This window comes from Bombina bombina, chromosome 3 (assembly GCF_027579735.1).
Source record: "Bombina bombina isolate aBomBom1 chromosome 3, aBomBom1.pri, whole genome shotgun sequence".
In the NCBI taxonomy this organism is placed as follows: Eukaryota; Metazoa; Chordata; class Amphibia; order Anura; family Bombinatoridae; genus Bombina; species Bombina bombina.
The window spans coordinates 864949907-864972564 of record NC_069501.1 but is presented as its reverse complement, the minus strand read 5'-3'; the positions used below and the strand labels follow the sequence as shown (position 1 = coordinate 864972564).

The following is a 22658-nucleotide window of genomic DNA, read 5'->3' as shown; positions in this document are numbered from 1 at the left end:
AATCAGACATGTTTAACACACTAGCAAATAAACTAGCAACTTGGAAATAATTTTCAAGTAATTTACTATAATATGAAAACGTACTGTGCCTATAAGAAGCACAGAAAAAGTTATGACAGTTGAAAATTAATAAACTGAAAAGTTATAGCATCAAATCTTTGTAAAAAACACAATTTTAGCAAAGGATTGCTCCCATTAGCAAAGGATAACTAACCCTGATAGCAGAAAAAAAAGAAAAAAAAAAACAGAAATAAAGTTTTTTTATCACAGTCAACTACAATCTCACAGCTCTGCTGTGAGTGATTACCTCCCTCAAAACAAGTTTTGAAGACCCCTGAGTTCTGTAGAGATGAACCGGATCATGCAGGGAAGACAATAAACTTCTGACTGAATTTTTTGATGCGTAGCAAAAGCACCAAAAAAGGTCCCTCCCCCTCACACATAACAGTGAGAGAGATCAGTAAACTGTCATAAATTAAATAAAACGACTGCCAAGTGGAAAAAAATAGTGCCCAAAACATTTTTTCACCCAGTACCTCAGAAAATTAAACGATTTTACATGCCAGCAAAAAACGTTTAACATTAATAAATTGAGTGTTATTAAAAAGCCTGTTGCTAGTCCCTGCAAATTAGGCTAAAGTTTTATGCATACAGTATAATTCCAGTGAAGTGCCATTCCCCAGAATACTGAAGTGTAAAATATACATACATGACAGCCTGATACCAGTTGCTGCTACTGCATTTAAGGCTGAGTTTACATTATATCGGTATGGCAGAATTTTCTCATCAATTCCATTGTCAGAAAATAATAAGCTGCTACATACCTCTTTGCAGATTAATCTGCCCGCTGTCCCCTGATCTGAAGTTTACCTCTCCTCAGATGGCCGAGAAACAGCAATATGATCTTAACTACTCCGGCTAAAATCATAGAAAAACTCAGGTAGATTCTTCTTCAAATTCTACCAGAGAAGGAATAACACACTCCGGTGCTATTATAAAATAACAAACTTTTGATTGAAGGTATGAAACTAAGTATAATCACCACAGTCCTCTCACACATCCTATCTATTCGTTGGGTGCAAGAGAATGACTGGTAATGGCAGTTAGGGGAGGAGCTATATAGCAGCTCTGCTGGGTGAATCCTCTTGCACTTCCTGTTGGGGAGGAGTTAATATCCCATAAGTAATGGATGATCCGTGGACTGGATACACTTAACAAGAGAAATATGTAATATCATGTATTGAAGACTTAACGAGTGTTGTGTATTTCTGCATATTTATATAATAATTTATAATCATTCATATGATACACAAGAGCAATTGTATAATTGTATTACTGAAAATCTTGAAAATAATTTTGGTCTGTCCACTCCCCTGAAGGCAGAATGGTGATCATAATAAATGATAATAAGAATCTGTAGGTAGAGCACAAATACTGAGCAATGATTAATTGATATTTCTCTTATGTAATACTTAAAGTAATCTACACTACTGACAATGACTGATGGGCAGATGTAATGTTTTCTAAAACCTTTAAAAAAGAAAACAAAATTACAGACGGCACACACAACGCAGCTATTTCACAACCATGAAAAAGTATGTGTAATATGCTGTCTCTTTAGTAGATAGCAAAAGAAATAGCCCAGATTTCATATTTTGTTTTGTTTGTATGCATTATTGTAGTAGACCATTAAAAGTTGGTAAATTTAAGAGATATTTTCCAGCCCTGTATACACATTTAATCATGAATAGCATGATCTTTGTGTGAAATAGCTGATGTCTTATAAATAAAAGATAATAAAAAATATCCTCAACTATAAAAACATTGGAGTAAAAATCAGTATTTGGGCTCTATTTTTTTTTTTTTTTTTTTTAAAGCAAAGAACTATGAATCTGTATGGGAAATAAGGCACTGATAAGGATACAGCTACAAAAAATATACACATTCTTCTTAAAATGAAATTTGGTTGATAAGATTATAACTTAACAAGACTTGTTAAGTACTTTTAGAGTCTCTTCCATTGGCCATGACAAATGCTCAAAGTGAAGTTTCAAAAATGATAAATGGCTGAGATGTGTCCGTAGAACTAATCTGCTTCATATCCCTTTGGCTTTTATTCAAGTAAACCTAAAATAGAAAAGAAATATAAATATATTTTAAATATATCATTTTAACATTTTGCAAATGTATTTTCTTACAGCGAAACCATTGGTTTTAAAGATGGAAAGAAAAAAAAAACAACAACATAAAACAAATATGTAATCTTTATACAAATCTGCAATTCCACTAATGCATCACGCCAACAAAGCTTGAATTAATTGCCAATATAACCAACAAGATAGCCCTCCTTTTACTCACAAGCTTATTTGATGCAAGCCATCACTACATTACACTGATAAGCCAGAATCACTTTACTGGCTCAAAACACGAAGATAAATTAAACAGTGTGACAAAAAAGCAAGTAGAATCTAGCGTCAGCAAAAAGGTTTCTCATTTTCACATACAAAAACGTACACAAAGGATTGGATGTTAATATCAGGTAGTAATCCCTATATTTTACAAACTGTGATTGACAAGCATTGAAATTTCAAGGTACATATATTTGAAATATCCCATCGTTTAATTTGTACCGCAGAGCAGTTTTAAGGCCCATAGAAATGCGATCTATGGATAGTGTACTGAAATAATGAAAGAAGAAGCAAAAAAGCTTTAACAAAGACCCATCCAGAAACTTCTTTAAAATGAAAGATGATACCAAATAATAGAAGAGTTTTTTTTGCTCTGCTTTTCAGTTCTTGAATTCTAGCGATTTCTAGCTGAACTAGAAGTGATACAGGTTTTCTGATAAATGTATAATCAGAATATAATGGAAATGAAATGCTGTCAAGTTTTACTGTTCCACAATCGTCAGTTTTTAGCAGTTGTATCATATCTCTGTTCCTTGACAGATGCGCATAACAAAATGAAATAATGTCAAGTCTTGTGTGCTCTTATCTGGAACTGTGTATTGGTAAAAATAGGGACTTCAAATGTATTTTTTTTCCTCCCCACAGATGAATGTGAAAGTTTTGTTTGAGTTGTTGAAAAGAAAATGCAATCTTCAAAAGCTGACATCTGTCATGAGTTAGACCAAAAATAAATGTACACTGTCCTGGAAATATGTTTACAATGTATGTATAGAAAACCTGCCATAAAGCGATGTTTGTTTGACAATGAGAAGCGTTTTTGTATGGTTTAATATGATATTTATGTGCTATCAAAGTTACACTACAAACACTAATGCATAGGAAAAGAACTGAACTCAGTGTACAATTACTGAAGTCATTTGTACAATACTTTTAAAGTAGAGAGTAGTTAAGCAAAATATACAGGTGAAGGATTAAGATAGATTCACTGTTTCTCATAAGGATTACTCTGCTAATTAGACATAATATTCTTTAAACAAACATCCACTGTAAACTTTCTTCTGTAAAAGCCATGCATTTATATAATATGCTGATACACCATCATTTCTAATCATTTTAATTGAGGTTTAGTTTACGGGTGTTGCTGAAATGTTACAGTATTTCTAGTGAAGTGTGTGCAGTGTTTAGCAGAATTATCACAACATTTTTAATAATTTAACAAAGATCTTTTTTTGCAACTGCTTCAGGTCCACCAACACTATAGTAGTAGAATATATAATTGTTGTGAGAGATTTTATTTGATTGGTTGGCTGGCAGAAAACTCATAAAAAGAATTATGTTTGCTCAATACCAGCAATTAAATGTTAATAAGCTACAGCTATACTTCATAATGTAATCTAGTTGACTGCATTGTTGGGTGTTACTGTTTAAGACTGGAAAGACACATAAATGTTTAAAGGGACATAAAAGTCCCTATTTAACTGAATAGTGCTTTAAAGTTGAGAATATACTCATCTCCTCTTAAAGCACCAAAGGCTCTGTTGCCTTTGGCGCTTCTTTCAAAACACTCAACTATTACAGCACACATGCTTTCAGCTCAGAGAATCACACATATGATGTGATTGAAAGGGTGAGAGGCAAAGGTGCCTTCAGAATTTTCAGAAGATGCAAAGATTGTAAAGGAGGTAAATATAGTTTTAAGCTTCTAAATAAACACAGTTGTAAAGCAGAATTACTTTGAATAGGTACTTTTTAAGTCAAGTGTGTAACTCTTGTGTTTTAATTGAACAGTTTCCCAATTGTTTTTTAACTGTTAACAAAAATGTTTCTTATATTTTATGTATTTATTTTTTTACCTAAGGAATAGTTACTGTAAGTCACAGATTGCTGTATACACAACATGCTTGTTGATTGACAGGGTCCTGTGAGTAACAAAACATAGTTGCATGGATTACGAGTGTTGCGCTAACTACAGCGCAAGTGCGTTATGGTTTTTTTTGTTAGGCTCCCTTGAGTCTTCAGCCTCGCTAGCCTCACCAGTCCTTATGTTATTAAATAATATTTAAAAAGCCATACTGCACCATACCGCACTTGCTGCAGTTAGCGCAACACTCGAAATCTAGGGGAGTAGTTTTCCTTAGCTCAGGCATTCAGAGAGGTGCACCAACATTACTGTAACAATCACCAACAAGTAGAACAATACCTGGTGGTTAAACATCAAACTGGAATAGTTTAACTCAGCAGGGACATCTAATAAAGCTGCTCTTTGAAGATGACCGTGCACTACTAAAGTAATTATATAAAAATAAATCTCACCTGCTTTGCTGTTTCTGTTAGTGTAGCAGCTTCAGCCTTTCCTACCTGCTGCACCATTTTGTAGAAAAGGCTTTCTTTATTTTGTAGCAAATTATAAGGCTCATCATATTCTTTTACTCTTCCGGAATCCAGTACCTAAAGATTAGCAGAATGATTTTTACTTAAAGGGACAATCTACCATAGAATTGTTATTGTTTTAAAAGATAGATAATCCCTTTATTACCAATTCCCCAGTTTTGCATAACCAACACAGTTATATTAATATACTTTTTACCTTTGTGATTACCTTGTATCTAGGAACCTTCTTCCAGCCCCCTGATCACATGACTGTGACTGTTTGTTATCTATTGTCTTAAATGTAGCATTGTTTTGTGCTAAATCTTAAATAACTCCCTGTGCCTGAACAGTGTTATCTATATGGCCCACATGTACTTTCTGTCTCTTTGTGTTGAAAAGAGATTTAAAAAGCATGTGATAAGAGGCAGCCCTCAAGGGTTTAGAAATTAGCATATGAGCCTACCTATGTTTAGTTTAAACTAAGAATACCAAGAGAAAAATGCAAATTTGATGATAAAAGTAAATTGGAAAGTTGATTAAAAGTCCTATATGAATAATGAAAGTTTAATTTATACTAGACTGTCCCTTTAAAACCACAGCAGAACTTGAACACTACACATTCCATCTAAGATTCATAAACCTGTCTTTGTCTAAAACCCCGTTTGCCCTGAAGAGAAAAATGTAAAAAGTAAATGATATGAAGTTACTGAGATCTTTAGCCATTTGTAACATATACTTTAGAGACGACTATGCTGATCTACATGCGAGTGCTCAGCACATTAGCTCTTTCTCACTGCATTTTGCATTTAAATATTTATACACCACATCAAGAGTCAAAAGCAATTTATTTTAGAAGATTTAATCAACATTACTGACCCCATAAAAATGGTTACATTAAAAGAACACAATTTGAAAACAGAATAATGAGAGGCCGGGAAATGGCTGGATTCAAGACATCAAAATTAAAACATAGGGCAACCAATCACCATGTTCATCCAAAATTTCAAACAGTGATTTCTAAATTAATAGCCCCTAGATAATAATGTGCAGTGCTTTCTTTGACTTCATGTGAGACACTGTCTTATAGATAATTTTGAATGTCCAATGAGGACCTAAACCAGTTATCTCTTTGCATTTTTCAATGTCTTTGTATAAGCTTAAAAGTTGGTGTTAATAAAAGTTTATAGACAATAAACACCCACACACACACATATATACATATATATATATATATATACACACACCCACATATGCATGTTTTATTGCACTTTGTAGATATTGTGTTTTTTCTTAATGGTTTATGGAAACCTTGCTCCGAGTAAGTCTATCAACGCCATTTTTCCATAATATATACACTTAAATACACATAAACACACACACACATATATATATATATATATACAGTATATATATATATTTATATACAGTATCTCACAAAAGTGAGTACACCCCTCACATTTTTGTAAATATTTTATTATATCTTTTCATGTGACAACACTGAAGAAATGACACTTTGCTATAATGTAAAGTAGTGAGTGCACAGCCTGTATAACAGTGTAATTTTGCTGTCCCATCAAAATAACTCAACACACAGCCATTAATGTCTAAACCGTTGGCTAATGGCTAATTGGGTCCAATTAGCCACCGCCCCCCGGTGTCATGTGACTCGTTAGTGTTACAAGGTATCAGGTGTGAATGGGGAGCAGGTGTGTTAAATTTAGTGTTATCGCTCTCACACTCTCTCATACTGGTCACTAGAAGTTCAACATGGCACCTCATGGCAAAAAACTTTGAGGATCTGAAAAAAAAAAAGAATTGTTGCTCTGCATAAAGATGGCCTAGGCTATAAGAAGAATGCCAAGACCCTGAAACTAAGCTGCAGCGCGGTGGGCAAGACCATACAGCGGTTTCACAGGACAGCTTCCACTCAGAACAGGCCTCGCCATGGTCGACTAAAGAAGTTGAGTGCACGTGCTCAGCATCATATCCAAAGGTTGTCTTTGGAAATTAGATGTATGAGTGCTGCCAGAATTGCTGCAGAGTTTGAAGGGTGGGGGTTAGCCTTTCAGTGCTCAATTGCTTTATTGCAGTGGTCTAGAACCGAATCCGCAATATCTCCGATGTATGCCTGGTATATATATATATATATATATATATGTGTGTGTGTGTGTGTGTGTGTGTGTGTTAGAGAAAAATACTTAATTCTGCTATTTTGCCCTATGCTTTATATTAAATTGATGCTTGTAGCTTTAAAACAATACACTTTCTTGTCAGTTCAGCTATTTTTGTTGTGAGTGCAAAAAAATATACTCATAAAGGCCAAGTAAAACATCCAAGTCTGTATGGAAGAAATAAGAAGATCATGAGTTGCCTATGTGTGAAGATTCTGGATTGGCTCAAAGCACAGCACATGAGATAAATTGAAACTATAAAGAGACACTATTCTTATGTGATTTTGCGCACCAGCTTGTGTTACTGTATAGTGATGACATGTTGTCACTCTGTTGTAATCCTGCTTAATTGTACATTAATAACCTTTTGAATTTGGACAAGTTGTTTTTTCTTCAACATTTTGGTGCCGAAACCCGGGAGTTTGAAAGCGATTCTGGATGGAGCCAGGCCTGGAATCTGAGGACAGGAGACCACCAGCGCCAACAGATGAGAACCTTTGTATCTCAAATTGCTCTCCCCTCCTCTGATTGCTAAACCCTCTGTCCTGTCATAAGTACAAACTCCCAAGAACCTGAAACAACTTTTTTTTTATGTTTTTAACTTTTGTTATGAATGTGCGAGTGTAAGAGGTCCTTCACGGTGTGTGAATCTTCTGCTCCAAGATGCCCTTCTGCGGAGAAAGCAAGTGGGAACAGTGGTGTGTTAAGTAAGAGCACCCTATCGTCCTCAGACACTAATGTTTTCTATTTTCTGGGTTTGTCAAGTAAACTGTTACTAACATTGACTTCAAAGCAAAAGGACAATGGAAGGTTAAGTGTGGGTTGGTGCAGAGTTTATTACTAGTCTGCCTTGGTCTGTCAGTACAAAGTCTCTGGGTACCCTCTGTGCACGGCCTTTGAACATTGTTGATTAAGTTCAACTTCAGTCCACTGCTGCTATTGGGTACGGTGCTATAGAGAACGAGAGCGGACCATGATCTCTGATCACCTCTCAGCTTTGTTTCTGGACAACCCTGGGCACGCTGGTTTGAGCCTGTACTCTCCTATGCTGAAGGGCACATCCCTAAGCTGTAGCAGACTTGTCTCTCATGATAGATAAAACTGTTGATGTAAGCCCCCTAGCATGGTTTGACTTTGATGATGTAAGAGGCAAGGTACTTTTTGGGTAAGTCTCCCTACTGTTTATTATTTGAGTTTGTTGGAAAATTTGGTGGGATCAAAAGTGGGGAATTTTAGTGTGGGACTTTCCCTGACAGCCACAGACACAGCACTGCTAAGAGTCGAGAGAGAAGGGTAAGAGTCCCCTCCATCATAGCTGGGCTATGGGAAATGATCTTAGCAAGTGTAACACGGTGTCATCCTTAAGCAATGGGTGTCCAAAGAATCCTGCTACCCCACAGGAGGATATGAATAAAATATATGGCATGTGGGTCAGCCGGCATCTGCCTAAATGGAGCAAGCTGACTAATGGAAAGGATTTTGGGATTCCCAAAGGGGGAACCTTTGAATTATCCCACTGGGAGAATCTCTATAGAAATTTTAAGAAAAAACTGATAGAGCCTAATGAGAAGGTAACTTGGAGTAGATGGACTGTAGAATCCTATGAGAGACAGCAAAGGGTCCAAGGTATTTTTACTATAGAGACCAAGACAGGGAGAACAAATCAGCTTGGAGTGGGCAAAGTATGTTTAGAATCCAGTCTCTTTGAAGTGTGATGCAGCTGCTGTACTGGGCACGTGCTCCCAACCTCCCTCCCTCCAGCACAAAGCAGGATATTTCTTTTTAACCCTTTTGGTCCTAGATTTGATGTGCTGCTAGAAACTTTTGGTTAATCTGATATAAATGTGAGATTATGTGTGTTTCTCACACACACATATGCAAGCCTTCCCTGAAAAGACATAACAGTGTATGCTGTGATTAGGGGGGTATCTAGGGGCTTTGTATCCCTGCTTGGCATTAAATGGGTTAGCTGGACTTTTAAAGCCCAGCACTACTGTTCCCTGCACAAGTGACACTGCAATAGCCATACATTGTCCCTTTGTACATTATGGTTCCAGTGATATCTCAGCAGTGGAGTTAATATAATTACAATATACACAAGATTCTAGTAGTGAACCCTTAAGAGGTCTGATTTGCTAGTTACTCCATGGTAATTTCACCTTTACTGCGATCAAGTATTTTCACAACTGATAGACCACTAGTACTTACCCCCTGAAAGTTGTCTAGTCACTAATGGTAGCGCCCCACCCCCAATTTATAAGGTTAGATATTTGTTTGTGGGTCTGATTGTATGTGGGCACTGGCACCTGGCTGTCTATTGCCATTTGTGACTGCATGCCAAGGCCTTGTGGACTATGTGCCCTCGTCCTAGGGTTTGTGTGTAGAATCTGTGTGCCAGTTTGTCAGTGAATGTCTTTGTGTGTGTATTTGATTTACATGTGTGAGAGAGTGTGAATGTTTATGTCAAAAAAAATAATAATAATATATATATATATATATATATATATATATGTGTGTGTGTGTGTGTAACCAACATTTTCCCTAGTAGGTTTGGGAGGAGGAATTCATTACTGGGAGCTAGCGGTTGATTGTAGGCTGCTCATATATGCCCCTTGTCTTTGGTTCACCTGATGTGTTCAGCTAACTTCCAGTGGTGCCTAGCTGATCCTTCAATAAAGAATACCAAGTGAATAAAGGGAATTTGATAATGGACATAAGATGGAAAATTGTTTACAACTGCATGCTCTGAGTAATAAAAGAAAAATTTTGGGTTTTAGTATTGCTGGAGGAAAATGATTAGTGCCCCCCCCCTTTTTGATTGTGGTATCTTATGTGCCCCATACCACCTCATGGCAAGATCTATATGCCCCAAGGGGAGGTAACCTTGAAGACCAAGGTATGGGAAAAATGCTCACTACCACATTGGTGTCGGGACTGAATAAACAAATTCATGATAAATTGGTTTCCGCCCATTCTGAATGGCGGGATAAATCAGTCCCAGCACTAATGAGCTTAGCGAGCTCAATACAAAGGAACATAGAGGAAGTACAGGAAAAGAAAGCACAAAGTGTAATGCTAGTAAATGCCCATGGGAAACCCCAAATGGAAACAGTTTAGAGGGACAAATAAGGGGGAACCCAGAAAAGCCAAATGCTATAACTGTGACAAACCGGGTCATTTTGCAAGAGACTGTACAGCTCCAAAACAGGGAAGACAGGAGAACAATTGACGGGCTGGGCTTCCAGTGCTACCAATCATATCTGAGAGCAGAGTGGGTGATGCCTTTGTTTGCCTGACCCTCACTGACATGCCATACCATTCTGTGGAGTGTTAGGTGGACACTGGAGCAGACCGCAGCGTTTTCAAAAGATCAGTAGCTGTTATGAAATGCCAGGCAAATCAACGAGCAATAGATCCTATCACTATGGGTAATAATAGGGTAGATGAAGCAGCCAAGAAGGCAGCTCTCGTGATACTCATACATACAGTCCTCTGAAACTGTGGAGAATTTGACAATGGATGTTTTAAAACCCCTCCAAAACCAAACAGGTTCCCTAACTCAGAGAAAGTGGACAAACGCTGGTTGCAAACTGGAAAATGATGTTTGGAAACATGGGGATGATAGATTGTGTGCACCTCCAGTGCTATATCTTGTATTAGCTAGTCTCTCTCATCTCCAATGTTTTCAAAGGGGGAATGATTGCAAGTATTAATAAATTATTATTGCAATTGTTAATACATTTTGGTTTGCACCAGGTTTCTCACAAATTAAATGATGCAAGAAATGTAAGATCCATGCTAAATACAATCCAGGTAAATTGACAAAGGTGGAGATGAAACACCTTTTGAAGCCTGACTACCCATTCCAAAGACTGCAAATAGACTACATTCAGCTGCTCAAATGTCTATGAGTATGTTTTGGTGTGTGTAGACATGTGTCTAGGGCCATTGCATGTCAATCACATAGCCAACATAAAGGGCCGCATAGTCAGTTTGCCCAAGGAATACGTGGGGGAAACAGATGATAGAAATGCTACCTTAACATTAAACATGGAACCTAACAAAGTGCCATGTGATACAGTAAATGCTGATTGTAACAGTTTATGTTTTTGTTCAACGTTAAAAGCTTTGTGTGCCCCCAGGTGTGCCTGTCCTGAACAGACAGACAATGATGACTGGAGCTGTCAAACTCAGTTTTATCACAATATGGTATGGTTTCAACTATGGCTGGGTAAACATGGTAAGATGATTCCAAGGGTCTTGAAACAAGGACTCTATCATATTTTTGTTGATAAAGCCTACTCATGGCTTCCCATGGGAGCATGGGGTAACTGTACCATAGGAAGCGTTGTACCAGCCATTAGAATAGGTTCAAATATTTCAGTGTTTGAAACATCCATAGGGGAAACAAGGTATAAGCGAGAATTATTCTCATCTGCAGCTAAAGCCTGGATGTGGTTCCCTGCCTGGACAGGTTGGGGAATTGAGCTAGCAAATAGAATGAATAAATACGCTAGTATCATGGATGGTGTTATTACTGAGACTACAAGTTCTTTACATGCCCTTAATTAAGAGTTAGCCCAAATTAGGAAGGTGGCTCTTCGGAATAGGATGGCTCTTGATTACCTACTTGCTATTGAGGGGAGGACATGTGCTATTAATGGCTCAGAATGTTTCACCTGGGTGGAGGATTCCCATGACTCCATAGAGGCACACATGAACAAAGTAAAAGAGTTACAACAAAAATCTAGAGATATATCGAAGGAGGGATGGAACCCATTCTCCTGGATGGGATCCATAAGAACCTGGTTTAACAATATGCTTACAAATCTTTTAAAACCCATAGTGGTAGTAATAGGATTAGCTTTTATGTGCCTAATTGTCTGGAAATTGTTAATGATTTGTGTTTCTCGTTGCAGCAAAAAGATGAAGATACCTATTGTTTAGGGCGATGATACAACAGCCACAGAGATGACCGTCTGATAACCTAGCTCAGCTACCTGCCTCCCCTGCAGACTCTCCAGTCTCCATTTTAGGAGACAGGTGGAAGAGCTCATCTCTGCGAGGGGGTCCCACAATTGCACCTCATCAGCTTTGGGCCTACTACCGGATTTGGACCTAGGCCTTTGACGAGATGCAGTTCTGGCTGCTATTGTTATCTAAATAGATAGAGATTGCATATTTTGTGTTTGGGTGTTACCAATAAAGATGTATAAATGCTTAGAGAAAATGGTCACTATGTAGGTAGTGTGGAATGGATGCCCGCATCCCACTGTCTATGGATCTGTATACTCAGTTATATATGGTCTGTCTAAGGGGTCAATTCCAGGTAGGAAGGCTGTTAGTCAAATGAGAAACACAAAATAATAAAGGCGTGATAATAAACGCAAGGTAATAGATAAATATATGTGATAATAAAATTATCAAAAGGGTGATAAATGTTAGAGAAAAATACTTGATTCTGCCCTTTTGGCCTATGCTTTATATTAAATTGATGCTTGTAGCTTTAAAACAATACACTTTGTCAGGTCAGCTATTTTTGTTGTGCATGCAAAAATATAAACTCCTAGGCTAAGTAAAACACCCAAGTCTGTATGGACGAGATAAGAAGACCATGAGTTGCCTACGTGTGAAGATTCTGGATTGGCTCAAAGCACAGCACATGGGATAAATTGAAACTATAAAGAGTCTCTATTCTTATCTAATTTTGCGCACCAGCTTGTGTTACTGTATAGTGATGACATGTCGTCACTCTGTTGTAATCCTGCTTAATTGTACAATAATAACCTTTTGAATTTGGACCAGTTGTTCAAGTTGTATTTTTTTCCTTCAACATATATATATATATATACACACACACACACACATTTCTTAACAATTAACATGAATCTGCTCACTCCTGTTTCAGACTTCAATCAGAAGCACCCACTTTAAACTTGTTTAATGGTGTATGTGAGATTTTACATTATTTAAAAAAATTGAAGAAAAGAATAGCGTAGTTTGCATATGTTTGTTGTAATATAATTTAAAATGGCAATGCTTAAAGGGACACTAAACCCTAACATTTTTCTTTCATGATTCAGACAGATAATACAATTTTAAACAACATTCCAATTTACTTCTATTATCTAATTTGCTTCATTCTTTAGATATCATTTGTTGAAAACATAGCAATGCACATGTGTGAACCAATCACACAAGCCATCTATGTGAAACCACCAATCAACAGCTACTGAGCCTATCTAGATATGCTTTTAAGCAAAAGATATAAAGTGAATGAAGCAAATTAGATAATCAAAGTAAATTAGAAAGTTGTTTAAAATCGCATGCTCTTTCTAAATCATGAAAGAAGAAATGTGGGTTTCATGTCCCTTTAAGTATGTCATGATCTAGCAGCCTACTACTTGTGTAGACAGCCTAAATTCACACATCCTCACCAAAATCTACCTGTGGTCTGGGGGAAATATAGCTTGGAGATACTGTGGCATCAAATACTAACAAATTAATAACTTTATTTTTAATTCCAGTATATCAAAGGTTGAAGAGGTAGCCTATTTGAAGCCCATTTGTCTTCAAGAAATGAACAATCAGTATTTTCTCATGTTTTGGTACCTAAATAAAGAATATTTAGCAGGCCTATAAGATTCATGTTATTTATCACACACAGTGTACAGCTGGAGAAGGATTTAAAGGAGTTTTGTAAATGTGAGTAAATAGATTTTATTGTGACTGTGATCTACAGTAGTGATACATATCTGAACCATGTAGAGATAATGAGGTCTATCTATCAAGCTCCGAAGACCGCTGCTCCATAACCTGTCCGCCTGCTCTGATGAGGCGGACAGGAATCGCCGGAATTCAACCCGATCGAGTATGATCGGGTTGATTGACACCCCCTGCTGGCGGCCCATTGGCCGCGAGTCTGCAGGGGGCGGCGTTGCACCAGCAGCTCTTGTGAGCTGCTGGTGCAATGCTGAATACGGAGAGCGCATTGCTCTCCGCATTCAGCGAGGATTTGCGAACCTGATCCGCACTGTCGGATCAGGTCCGCAAGACCTTTGATATGTCTTCTCAGTTTTCACTAGGTCTATTTTTATTTGTAAAATAGTCACTGAATGAGACTAAACAACCACTAGTTAGAACAGTGCTCAGTTTGCCATAAATATTGACTTTATTTCATAAAGAAAATCCAGGCGGTATATACTTGGGAAAGGATATGGTATAATGTTCTAAAATACATTTGCCTAAACCATCTATACAAGGACATTTTCAAAGTGGAAGCAATTAATATATAAATAAAAATACTAAAAGAGTATGTATGGAAGAGGGTTTAATATTATCTGGTTTAAAATGATTAAATTAAATATTTCTACTGTCTAGTTTACCGAGCAGTGCTCTTCCAGCTTTATCACAATTGGTTGTACCATAGGCGTATTTAGGTTTTGTGCCATATCACGCCCTGGGTTGTACATATTGTCAGAATATGTATTGTAGGGTGTGGGAATATGTGTTACTCAGGTGCCAACTTTGTTTAAGGGTTCTTAAAATAATGGGCAAGCCTGCTTCTTCTGTAAAACTTAAGGTTTTATTTCAATGAGACAGAAGGGCAGGGGGCAAGCTGTTCTACTGGGTTACGTGCAGATAACTGTACAGCATGATGGTGTCAATGGAATGTAGCAACTTTCAAAAAAAGTAGATATATAGATATATAGGCAGAACTTACACAGACAACATCACACACAAATGTATAAAAAAGAAAAAGACGAATCTTAGCTATAGGTTTAAAATATTACACCACATACAAAATGGGAAGGTATATCTATCTACAACTATTCTTATCAAATCTATCAGAGAACGTAATTGAATTACAACAGATGTATCTCAGTAGCCGCTGTTTCCTGATTGGTTATAATAGCACACAGACAATGTTAGGAAGCGCTGGGTCAGCTGTGGTCACCTTTTGCCATCAGCCATCCTTCATTTCCAATGTAATTTTAAATACTTATAATCTTGCATTATATGCTACTGCTCTTTATCCCACGCATGTCTTTAACCAGGGGTATCAAGCTCACTGTATCTGGGGGCCACTGGCCAAGTGTTCTTCTCCCATGGGGGCCACTTGAACAGAGTGAGTGCTTGTGAACTGGATATACTAGTAACTGGAAATGACATTTATCCAAGTAGTAGTGCATGGTAGGAGCTGTAGTCCACAATAGACATAGACCAGTGTATATTTATCTTGTGAATGCCAAGTGGAGTGATCATTCTGGAACTGAATAAAAAGTGACATTTATCAAAGCATTGCATAATGGGAGACTATACTGGACAATGCATACTTGTCTTTATATTTATTGCCTATATAGATCAACTATCAAAAAAGCGATGGGACCACATTAATAATTTACCTAATAAACAAGGGAGGGCCAGATTAAACTATTTTGAGGGCCGAATATGGCCCCAGGGCCTGTACTTTGAGACCACTGTCTTTAACGGATTAAGTGCTAAAGTTCTTGTTAAAAGCATCTTGGCTTTATTACCGTCTATATAGAAGCATTGCTTGCAATACACTTTATGGCATTTAGATCCCATCGTCCCTTTGATGCGGTGAAGTTGTCCTGTCCCCTTAGCAGAAAAACACCCCCAAAAGCATAATGTTTCCACCTCCTTGTTTGATGGTAGGGATTGGCAGCATTCTTCCTCCTCCAAACACGGCGAGTTGAGTTGATGCCAAAGAGCTTGATTTTGGTCTCATCTGACCACAACACTTTTACCCAGTTCTCCTCTGAATCATTTAGATGTTCACTGGCAAACTTCAGACGGGCCTGTACATGTGCTTTCTTGAGCAGGGGGAACTTGTAGGTGCTGCAGGATTTCAGTCCTTCATGACGTAGTGTGTTACCAATTGTTTTATTGGTGACTATGGTCCCAGCTGCCTTGAGATCATTGACAAAATCCTCCCGTGTAGTTCTGGGCTGATTCCTCACCGTTCTCTTGATCATTGAAACTCCACGAGGTGAGATCTTGCATGGAGCGTCAGACCGAGGGAGATTGAAAGTTATTTTGTGTTTCTTCCATTTGGGAATAATCGCACCAACTGTTGTCACCTTCTCACCAAGCTGCTTGGTGATGGTCTTGTAGCCCATTCCAGCCTTGTGTAGGTCTACAATATTTTTCCTTGGACAGCTCTTTGGTCTTGGCCATGGTGGAGAGTTTGGAATCTGATTGTTTGCAGACAGGTGTCTTTTATACAGGTAACAAGCTTTGATTAGGAGTACTCACATTAAGAGAGTGCTCCTAATCTCAGCTCGATACCTGAATAAAAGACACCTGGGAGCCAGAAATCTTGCTGATTGATAGGGGATCAAATACATATTTCACTCATTAAAATGCAAATCAATTTATAACTTTTTTTTAAATGCATTTTTCTGGATTTTGTTGTTATTCTCTTTCTCTCACTGTTCAAATAAACGTACCATTAAAATTATAGACTGACCATTTCTTTGTCAGTCGGCAAACGTACAAAATAAGCAGGGGATCAAATAATTCTTTCCCTCACTGTATTTGATGCATCATCTTAGATTAACTAGTTTTGTGAGGATATAGTGCATATTGATATTCTTGTATAGATAAAGAGATTATTAATGCTTACTATTTTTTGATAGAGTCATTTGTGTGAGAATTTAAGCTTTCATTTTGCCACTGAATACATATAAAGTAATTTTTGTGAACATGTGCAGTGCCGAAAACAAGCTGTTTTTGTACATGCACGCTTGTGTTTTTGAAGGGTATAACACCATTGATTTTTTTAATTAAGCATATCCAGATTAGTGTAATTGTGATGTCTGTGCAAAGCAATTTGTTTTTGTAACTGAAAATTGCTGTAGGAGTTATTCTTGGCTGTTTTAAAGACTAGAGAAATTAATTTTGTAAATATAGAATAATTTAACAGGAATACATTAATAGTTCAGCCATTGTTTAAAGGGATATGAACCACAATTTTTTTATTTTATGATTACGAAAGAGCATGCAATTTTAAGCAACTTTCTAATTTACCAGCAATCAGCAAGTGCTACCCAGGTTCTGAACCAAAAATGGTCCGCTTCCTAAGCTTACATTACTGCTTTTTCAAATACAGATAACAAGAGGACAAAGAACATTTGATAATAGGAGTAAATTAGAAAGCTGCTTAAAATTGCTGTTTTATTTAAATCATGAAAAAAAATGGGTTTCATATCCCTTTAAGTTGATGTCCATCATAAAAAAAAATATATATTTTAAATGCCTTATTTATTTTAAATAACTAACGGCTAGATTACGAGTTTTGTGGTATGAGGGGTGCGGTAATAACTTGCACGTTATTGTCACCGCTCACTTCCCTACAGCGCTGGTATTACAGGTTTACATAAACCCAGCGTTAGCAGGCAAGAAGTGAGCGTAGAGCAAAATTGAGCTCCATACCGCACTCCAATACCAGCGCTGCTGAAAGCCGCGGTGAGCTGGTTTTACGTGCTCGTGCACTATTTCCCCATAGAAATCAATGGGGAGAGCCGTCTGAAAAAAAGTCTAACACCAGCAAAAAAGCAGTGTAAAGCTCCGTAACACAGCCCCATTGATTCCTATGGGGAAACAAATTTTATGTTTACACCTAACACCCTAAGATGAACCTCGAGTCTAAACACCCGTAATCTTACACTTATTAACCCCTAATCTGCCGCCCCTAACATCGCCGCCACCTACCTACATTTATTAACCCCTAATCTGCCTCCCCCAACGTCTCCGCAACTATACTAAATTTATTAACCCCTAAACCTAAGTCTAACCCTAACACCCCCTAACTTAAATATAATTAAAATAAATCTAAATAAAAATTACTATCATTACCTAAATAATTCCTATTTAAAACTAAATACCTGTAAAATAAAGCCTAAAATAGCTACAATATAACTAATAGTTACATTGCAGCTAGCTTAGGGTTTATTTTTATTTTACAGGCAAGTTTGTATTTATTTTAACTAGATAGAATAGTTACTAAATAGTTAATAACTATTTATTAACTCCCTAGTTAAAATAAATACAAATTTACCTGTAAAATAAAACCTAACCTGTCTTACACTAACACCTAACATTACACTACAATCAAATAAATTAAACGAATTAAATAAAATTACCTAAATTACAAAAAACAAACAAACACAATTACACAAAATAAAAAAAGAAATTATTAGATATTTAAACTAATTACACTTAATCTAATAGCCCTATCAGAATAAAAAAAGCCCCCCCCCCAAATAAAAAACCCCTAGCCTAAACTAACCTTAAAAGGGCCTTTTGCGGGGCATTGCCTCAAAGAAATCAGCTCTTTTACCTGTAAAAAAAAATACAAACAACCCCCAACAGTAAAACCCACCACCCACACAACCAACCGCCCAAATAAAATCCTAACTAAAAAAAACTAAGCTCACCGAAACCGGGAGAAGTCTTCATCCAAGCCGGCAGAAGTGGTCCTCCAGACGGGCAGAGTTCTTCATCCAGACAGCATCTTCTATCTTCATCCATCCGGCGTGGAGCGGCTCCATCTTCAAGACATCCGGCGCAGAGCATCCTCTTCTTCCGACGACTAACGAAGGTTCCTTTAAATAACGTCACTCAAGAGGGCGTCCCTTGAATTCCGATTGGCTGATAGAATTCTATCAGCCAATTGGAATTAGCTGATAGAATTCTATCAGCCAATCGGAATTAGAGGTGAAAAAATCCTATTGACTGATGCAATCAGCCAATAGGATTGAGCTTAAATCTTATTGGCTGATCCAATCAGCCAATAGGATTGAGCTCGCATTCTATTGGCTGTTCCAATCAGGAGGACTACTTCTGCCGGCTTGGATGAAGACTTCTCCCGGCTTCGTTGAGGACTTCTTGCCGCTTGGATGAAGACTTCTCCGGGCTTTGTTGAGGATGGATGTCCGGTCTTCAAAACTGTAAGTGAATCTTCGGAAGTTAGTGTTAGGTTTTTTTAAGGTTTTTTATGTGGGTTTTATTTTTAGATAAGGGCTTTTGGGCTGAAAAAGAGCTAAATGCCCTTTTAAGGGCAATGCCCATACAAATGCCCTTTTCAGGGCAATGGGGAGCTTAGGTTTTTTTAGTTAGGATTTTATTTGGGGGAGTTGGTTGTGTGGGTGGTGGGTTTTACTGTTGGGGGGTTGTTTTTATTTTTATTTTTTACAGGTAAAAGAGCTGATTTCTTTGTGGCAATACCCCGCAAAAGGCCCTTTTAAGGGCTATTGGTAGTTTAGTTTAGGCTAGGTTTTATTTTTTTTTATTTTTTTTTGGGAGGGGGGTTATTTTGATAGGGCTATTAGATTAGGTGTAATTAGTTTAAATATCTGATAATTTCTTTTTTTATTTTGTGTAATTTAGTGGGGGGTTTTGTAACTTAGGTAATTGTATTTAATTTATTTAATTGTAGTGTACCGTTAGGTGTTAGTGTAAGACAGATTATGTTTTATTTTACAGGTAAATTTTAGTTAATAACTATTTAGTAACTATTCTACCTAGTTAAAATAAATACAAACTTGGATGTAAAATAAAAATAAACCCTATGCTAGCTACAATGTAACTATTAGTTATATTGTAGCTATCTTAGGCTTTATTTTACAGGTAAGTATTTAGTTTTAAATAGGAATTATTTAGGTAATGATAGTATTTTTTATTTAGATTTATTTTAATTATATTTAAGTTAGGGGGTGTTAGGGTTAGACTTAGGTTTAGGGGTTAATACATTTAGTATAGTGGCGGCGACGTTGGGGGAGGCAGATTAGGGGTTAATAAATGTAGGTAAGTGGTGGCGATGTTAGGGGCGGTAGATTAGGGCTTAATAATAAACTAGTGTTAGCGAGGTGGCAGTGTGGCGGTTTAGGGGTTAATATGTTTATTCTAGTGGTGGCGATGTCTGGAGCGGCAGATTAGAGGTTAATAATTTTATTTTAGTGTTTGCGATGATGGAGGGCCTCAGTTTAGGGGTTAATAGGTAGTTTATGGGTGTTAGTGTACTTTTTAGCACTTTAGTTATGAGTTTTATGCTACAGCTTCGTAGCGTAAAACTCATAACTACTGACTTTAGATTGTGTTACGAATCTTGCGGGATAGGCTGTACCGCTCACTTTCTGGCCTCCCAGAAAAAGCTTGTAATACAGGCGCTATGGAAGTCGCATTGAAAAAAGACTTTACGCAAATTGCGTAAGTTAATTTGCGGTACGGCCAAAAAAGTGTGCGGTGCCCCTAAACCTGCAAGACTCGTAATAGCAGCGGTAGTGAAAAAGCAGCGTTATAACCCATAATGCTGCTTTTTCAGTCATAACGCAAAACTCGTCATTTAGCCGTAACTCTGGAATGTAATAATCAATTAGATATTTTTGTAGTGATTGGAACTCTACAAAACTGGACAATCTGAAGAAAATCAGTTCAGCAGCATTTAATAATCAATAATAAATAAATCCCATGACGTTCTGAGCTACTATTGCTAAACAAATTTTTGTGTGATTTGACCGGGAGCTAGATTACACTAATTCAGGGCAGTAGTAACAGAGATATTCTGTATGCATGTATTTTTTGTTCAAACATAACCATTCTGTACACATGTGCAATAGGTAAGCTTGCAAGATCTTTAAAGCAATATTAAACACTAAATAAATGGTAGATAGAATGATGCATTCAAAAGAAAGATTAGTCTGAGAATAAAACATGTAGATGTATTTTTTAAAGTTTCATTAGCTGTTTAAATATTGAGAAAATAAATGTAAAGTTTTAGTGCCTATAAAACAATGGGAGCTGCCATGTTGTAACTTGGGTTACCTTCTCTGCTGTGGCCAATTAGGGACAGTCATAAATAGGTCACTATGTGCAGCCAAAGGCTGTGCGGAATGTAACAGTGTTCTGCACTTACATTTCTAACAGGAACTGAAAAGCTCACAATTTCAGATTGGAATTACAGGAAAAGGGGACAAAATAAATAATGAAAGTATACTGCAGAAATTTTTTTATATATATGATTTATCATTTTATATTACGATCTCAAAGTGTTTAATGTCCCTTTAAGGTATTTTTACACATATTGTGAAGGACAGTAATAATTTGGCAGAAAGAGGAAAATGGTGAATCTTAACCAGAATTTATAGATGACAAATATTATACCCCATCAAAAGGGTAACAACTTTAATTTCATCTTGTCACTACTTTGTTTGCTTTTGTAACAATATTCCATTTTAAATTAAGGAGAGATGAAACACAGCAGTTGAATTGCAGGGTGTATCCCATTGGTTGTTCCTCCTGTCACTCACATTGCAATGTTTCATCAGCTATAAACATAAACTCAGAATGGTATAAGGAGACAAACTGAAAATGATAACTCACAAACTGGGACCCAAACTACATTGTAACACTAGCTTTCCTGGCAAGGAGAGAGAAAGTAACAGCAGGATGATTAGCATATGAGATTATTGATAAACATTTGTATGAATGTGTTAATATATATATATATATATATATATATATATATATATATATATACATACCTATACACAGTAGGTTCCAAAAGGCTCAGTTGACCATACCAACTATTTATTTTATCATTTATTAATAAGGAGTAAAATAGTTTAATAAATCAATACCTATTCAAAAATATTTTAATTAACACTGAGACAAAACCAATTTTTATTATCGCTTTTAAATATTTATGTGTTCTTGACATTTATATGAATACCCGTTCCACAAACAATTTGCATATACATTTCAAACTGTTGATATATTTTATTCAAAGTGTATTATCCTAGCACAAGTGAGTTATATCTGTCTTTTAACGATTAATACCTGATATTAATTTGTGTTCAAAGAGCCCTAGTAGTGCCTCCACGAGTATTCTTGCAAGCGCTCCTGTTAGGGCCTTTGAAGGAGGACATTAGTTGACACCTTTAGTAATCATGTCAAGGAGCTTAGTGGAGCAATTTGAGGACAAGTTGCTCCCTGGGTGCTGAAAAACTTTCCCAGCGGAAAATTTCAGCCAAGATGTACATTTCTAGGGGCAGCACAATGTTTACCATCAGAAAACCAACAATCTAACGTCATTACATAATAGTGCAGGATCTACATCCGCTGAACCAGGAATGTCCTATGCCAGTAAGCAACAGCATAGTAAAAGGCAACTGGCAGAGTGTGGTCTTCATGGGAGAGTAGCAGTCAACAATTTTGTCAGTGAAAATACAAACATTTAGCATGCCAACATTTCACAAAGACTTAAGACTTAAAAATGTCCTGTTTACTGACAAATCAAGATCTGAATATTTTAGTTTCAATCAACGAGTTAACACTGCAGTGGACCTACTCAACAGAGGGCCCTGGTGCAAAAATGTTTTTGGGTCCACATAGGCACACACTTATGTTTAGACTGGCTGCTATGGGCCCCCTATTACTTGAGCCTTGGTGCCACTGCACATGCTGCACCAATGGTAGTTCTGTCCCTGAGTTCATGTGAGAAGATAACAGCATGAAAGGCTAACAGTGTGTAAAACCTCAGGAAACTGAGGGTATCCTTTGCCTACTGGTGACTTACAAAAGATCCACTTTATTTTGACTAGATAGAAGCACCTCACTATTCTGCAGAGGCATGTGTGGAAGAGGATTCATTTTACAGCTGGAATTAAAAACACACATTTAAATT

The 22658-nt window shown here is 37.0% G+C and overlaps 1 protein-coding gene across 1 annotated transcript in view; it reads right to left on the bottom strand.

Moving 5' to 3' along the window:
* Positions 1 to 1258: 1258 nt before the first annotated feature.
* Positions 1259 to 22658, bottom strand: part of ABCC4 (ATP binding cassette subfamily C member 4) — a 994138-nt gene continuing 972738 nt past the window's right edge. Inside the window, exons 30-31 of the mRNA XM_053707839.1 lie at positions 4722 to 4856; positions 1259 to 2127 (exon numbers count right to left, since the gene is read on the bottom strand). Of these exons, the coding sequence (XP_053563814.1) occupies positions 2038 to 2127; positions 4722 to 4856 (225 nt within the window). The 3' untranslated portion in view covers positions 1259 to 2037. The remainder of the gene's footprint in view (positions 2128 to 4721; positions 4857 to 22658) is intronic.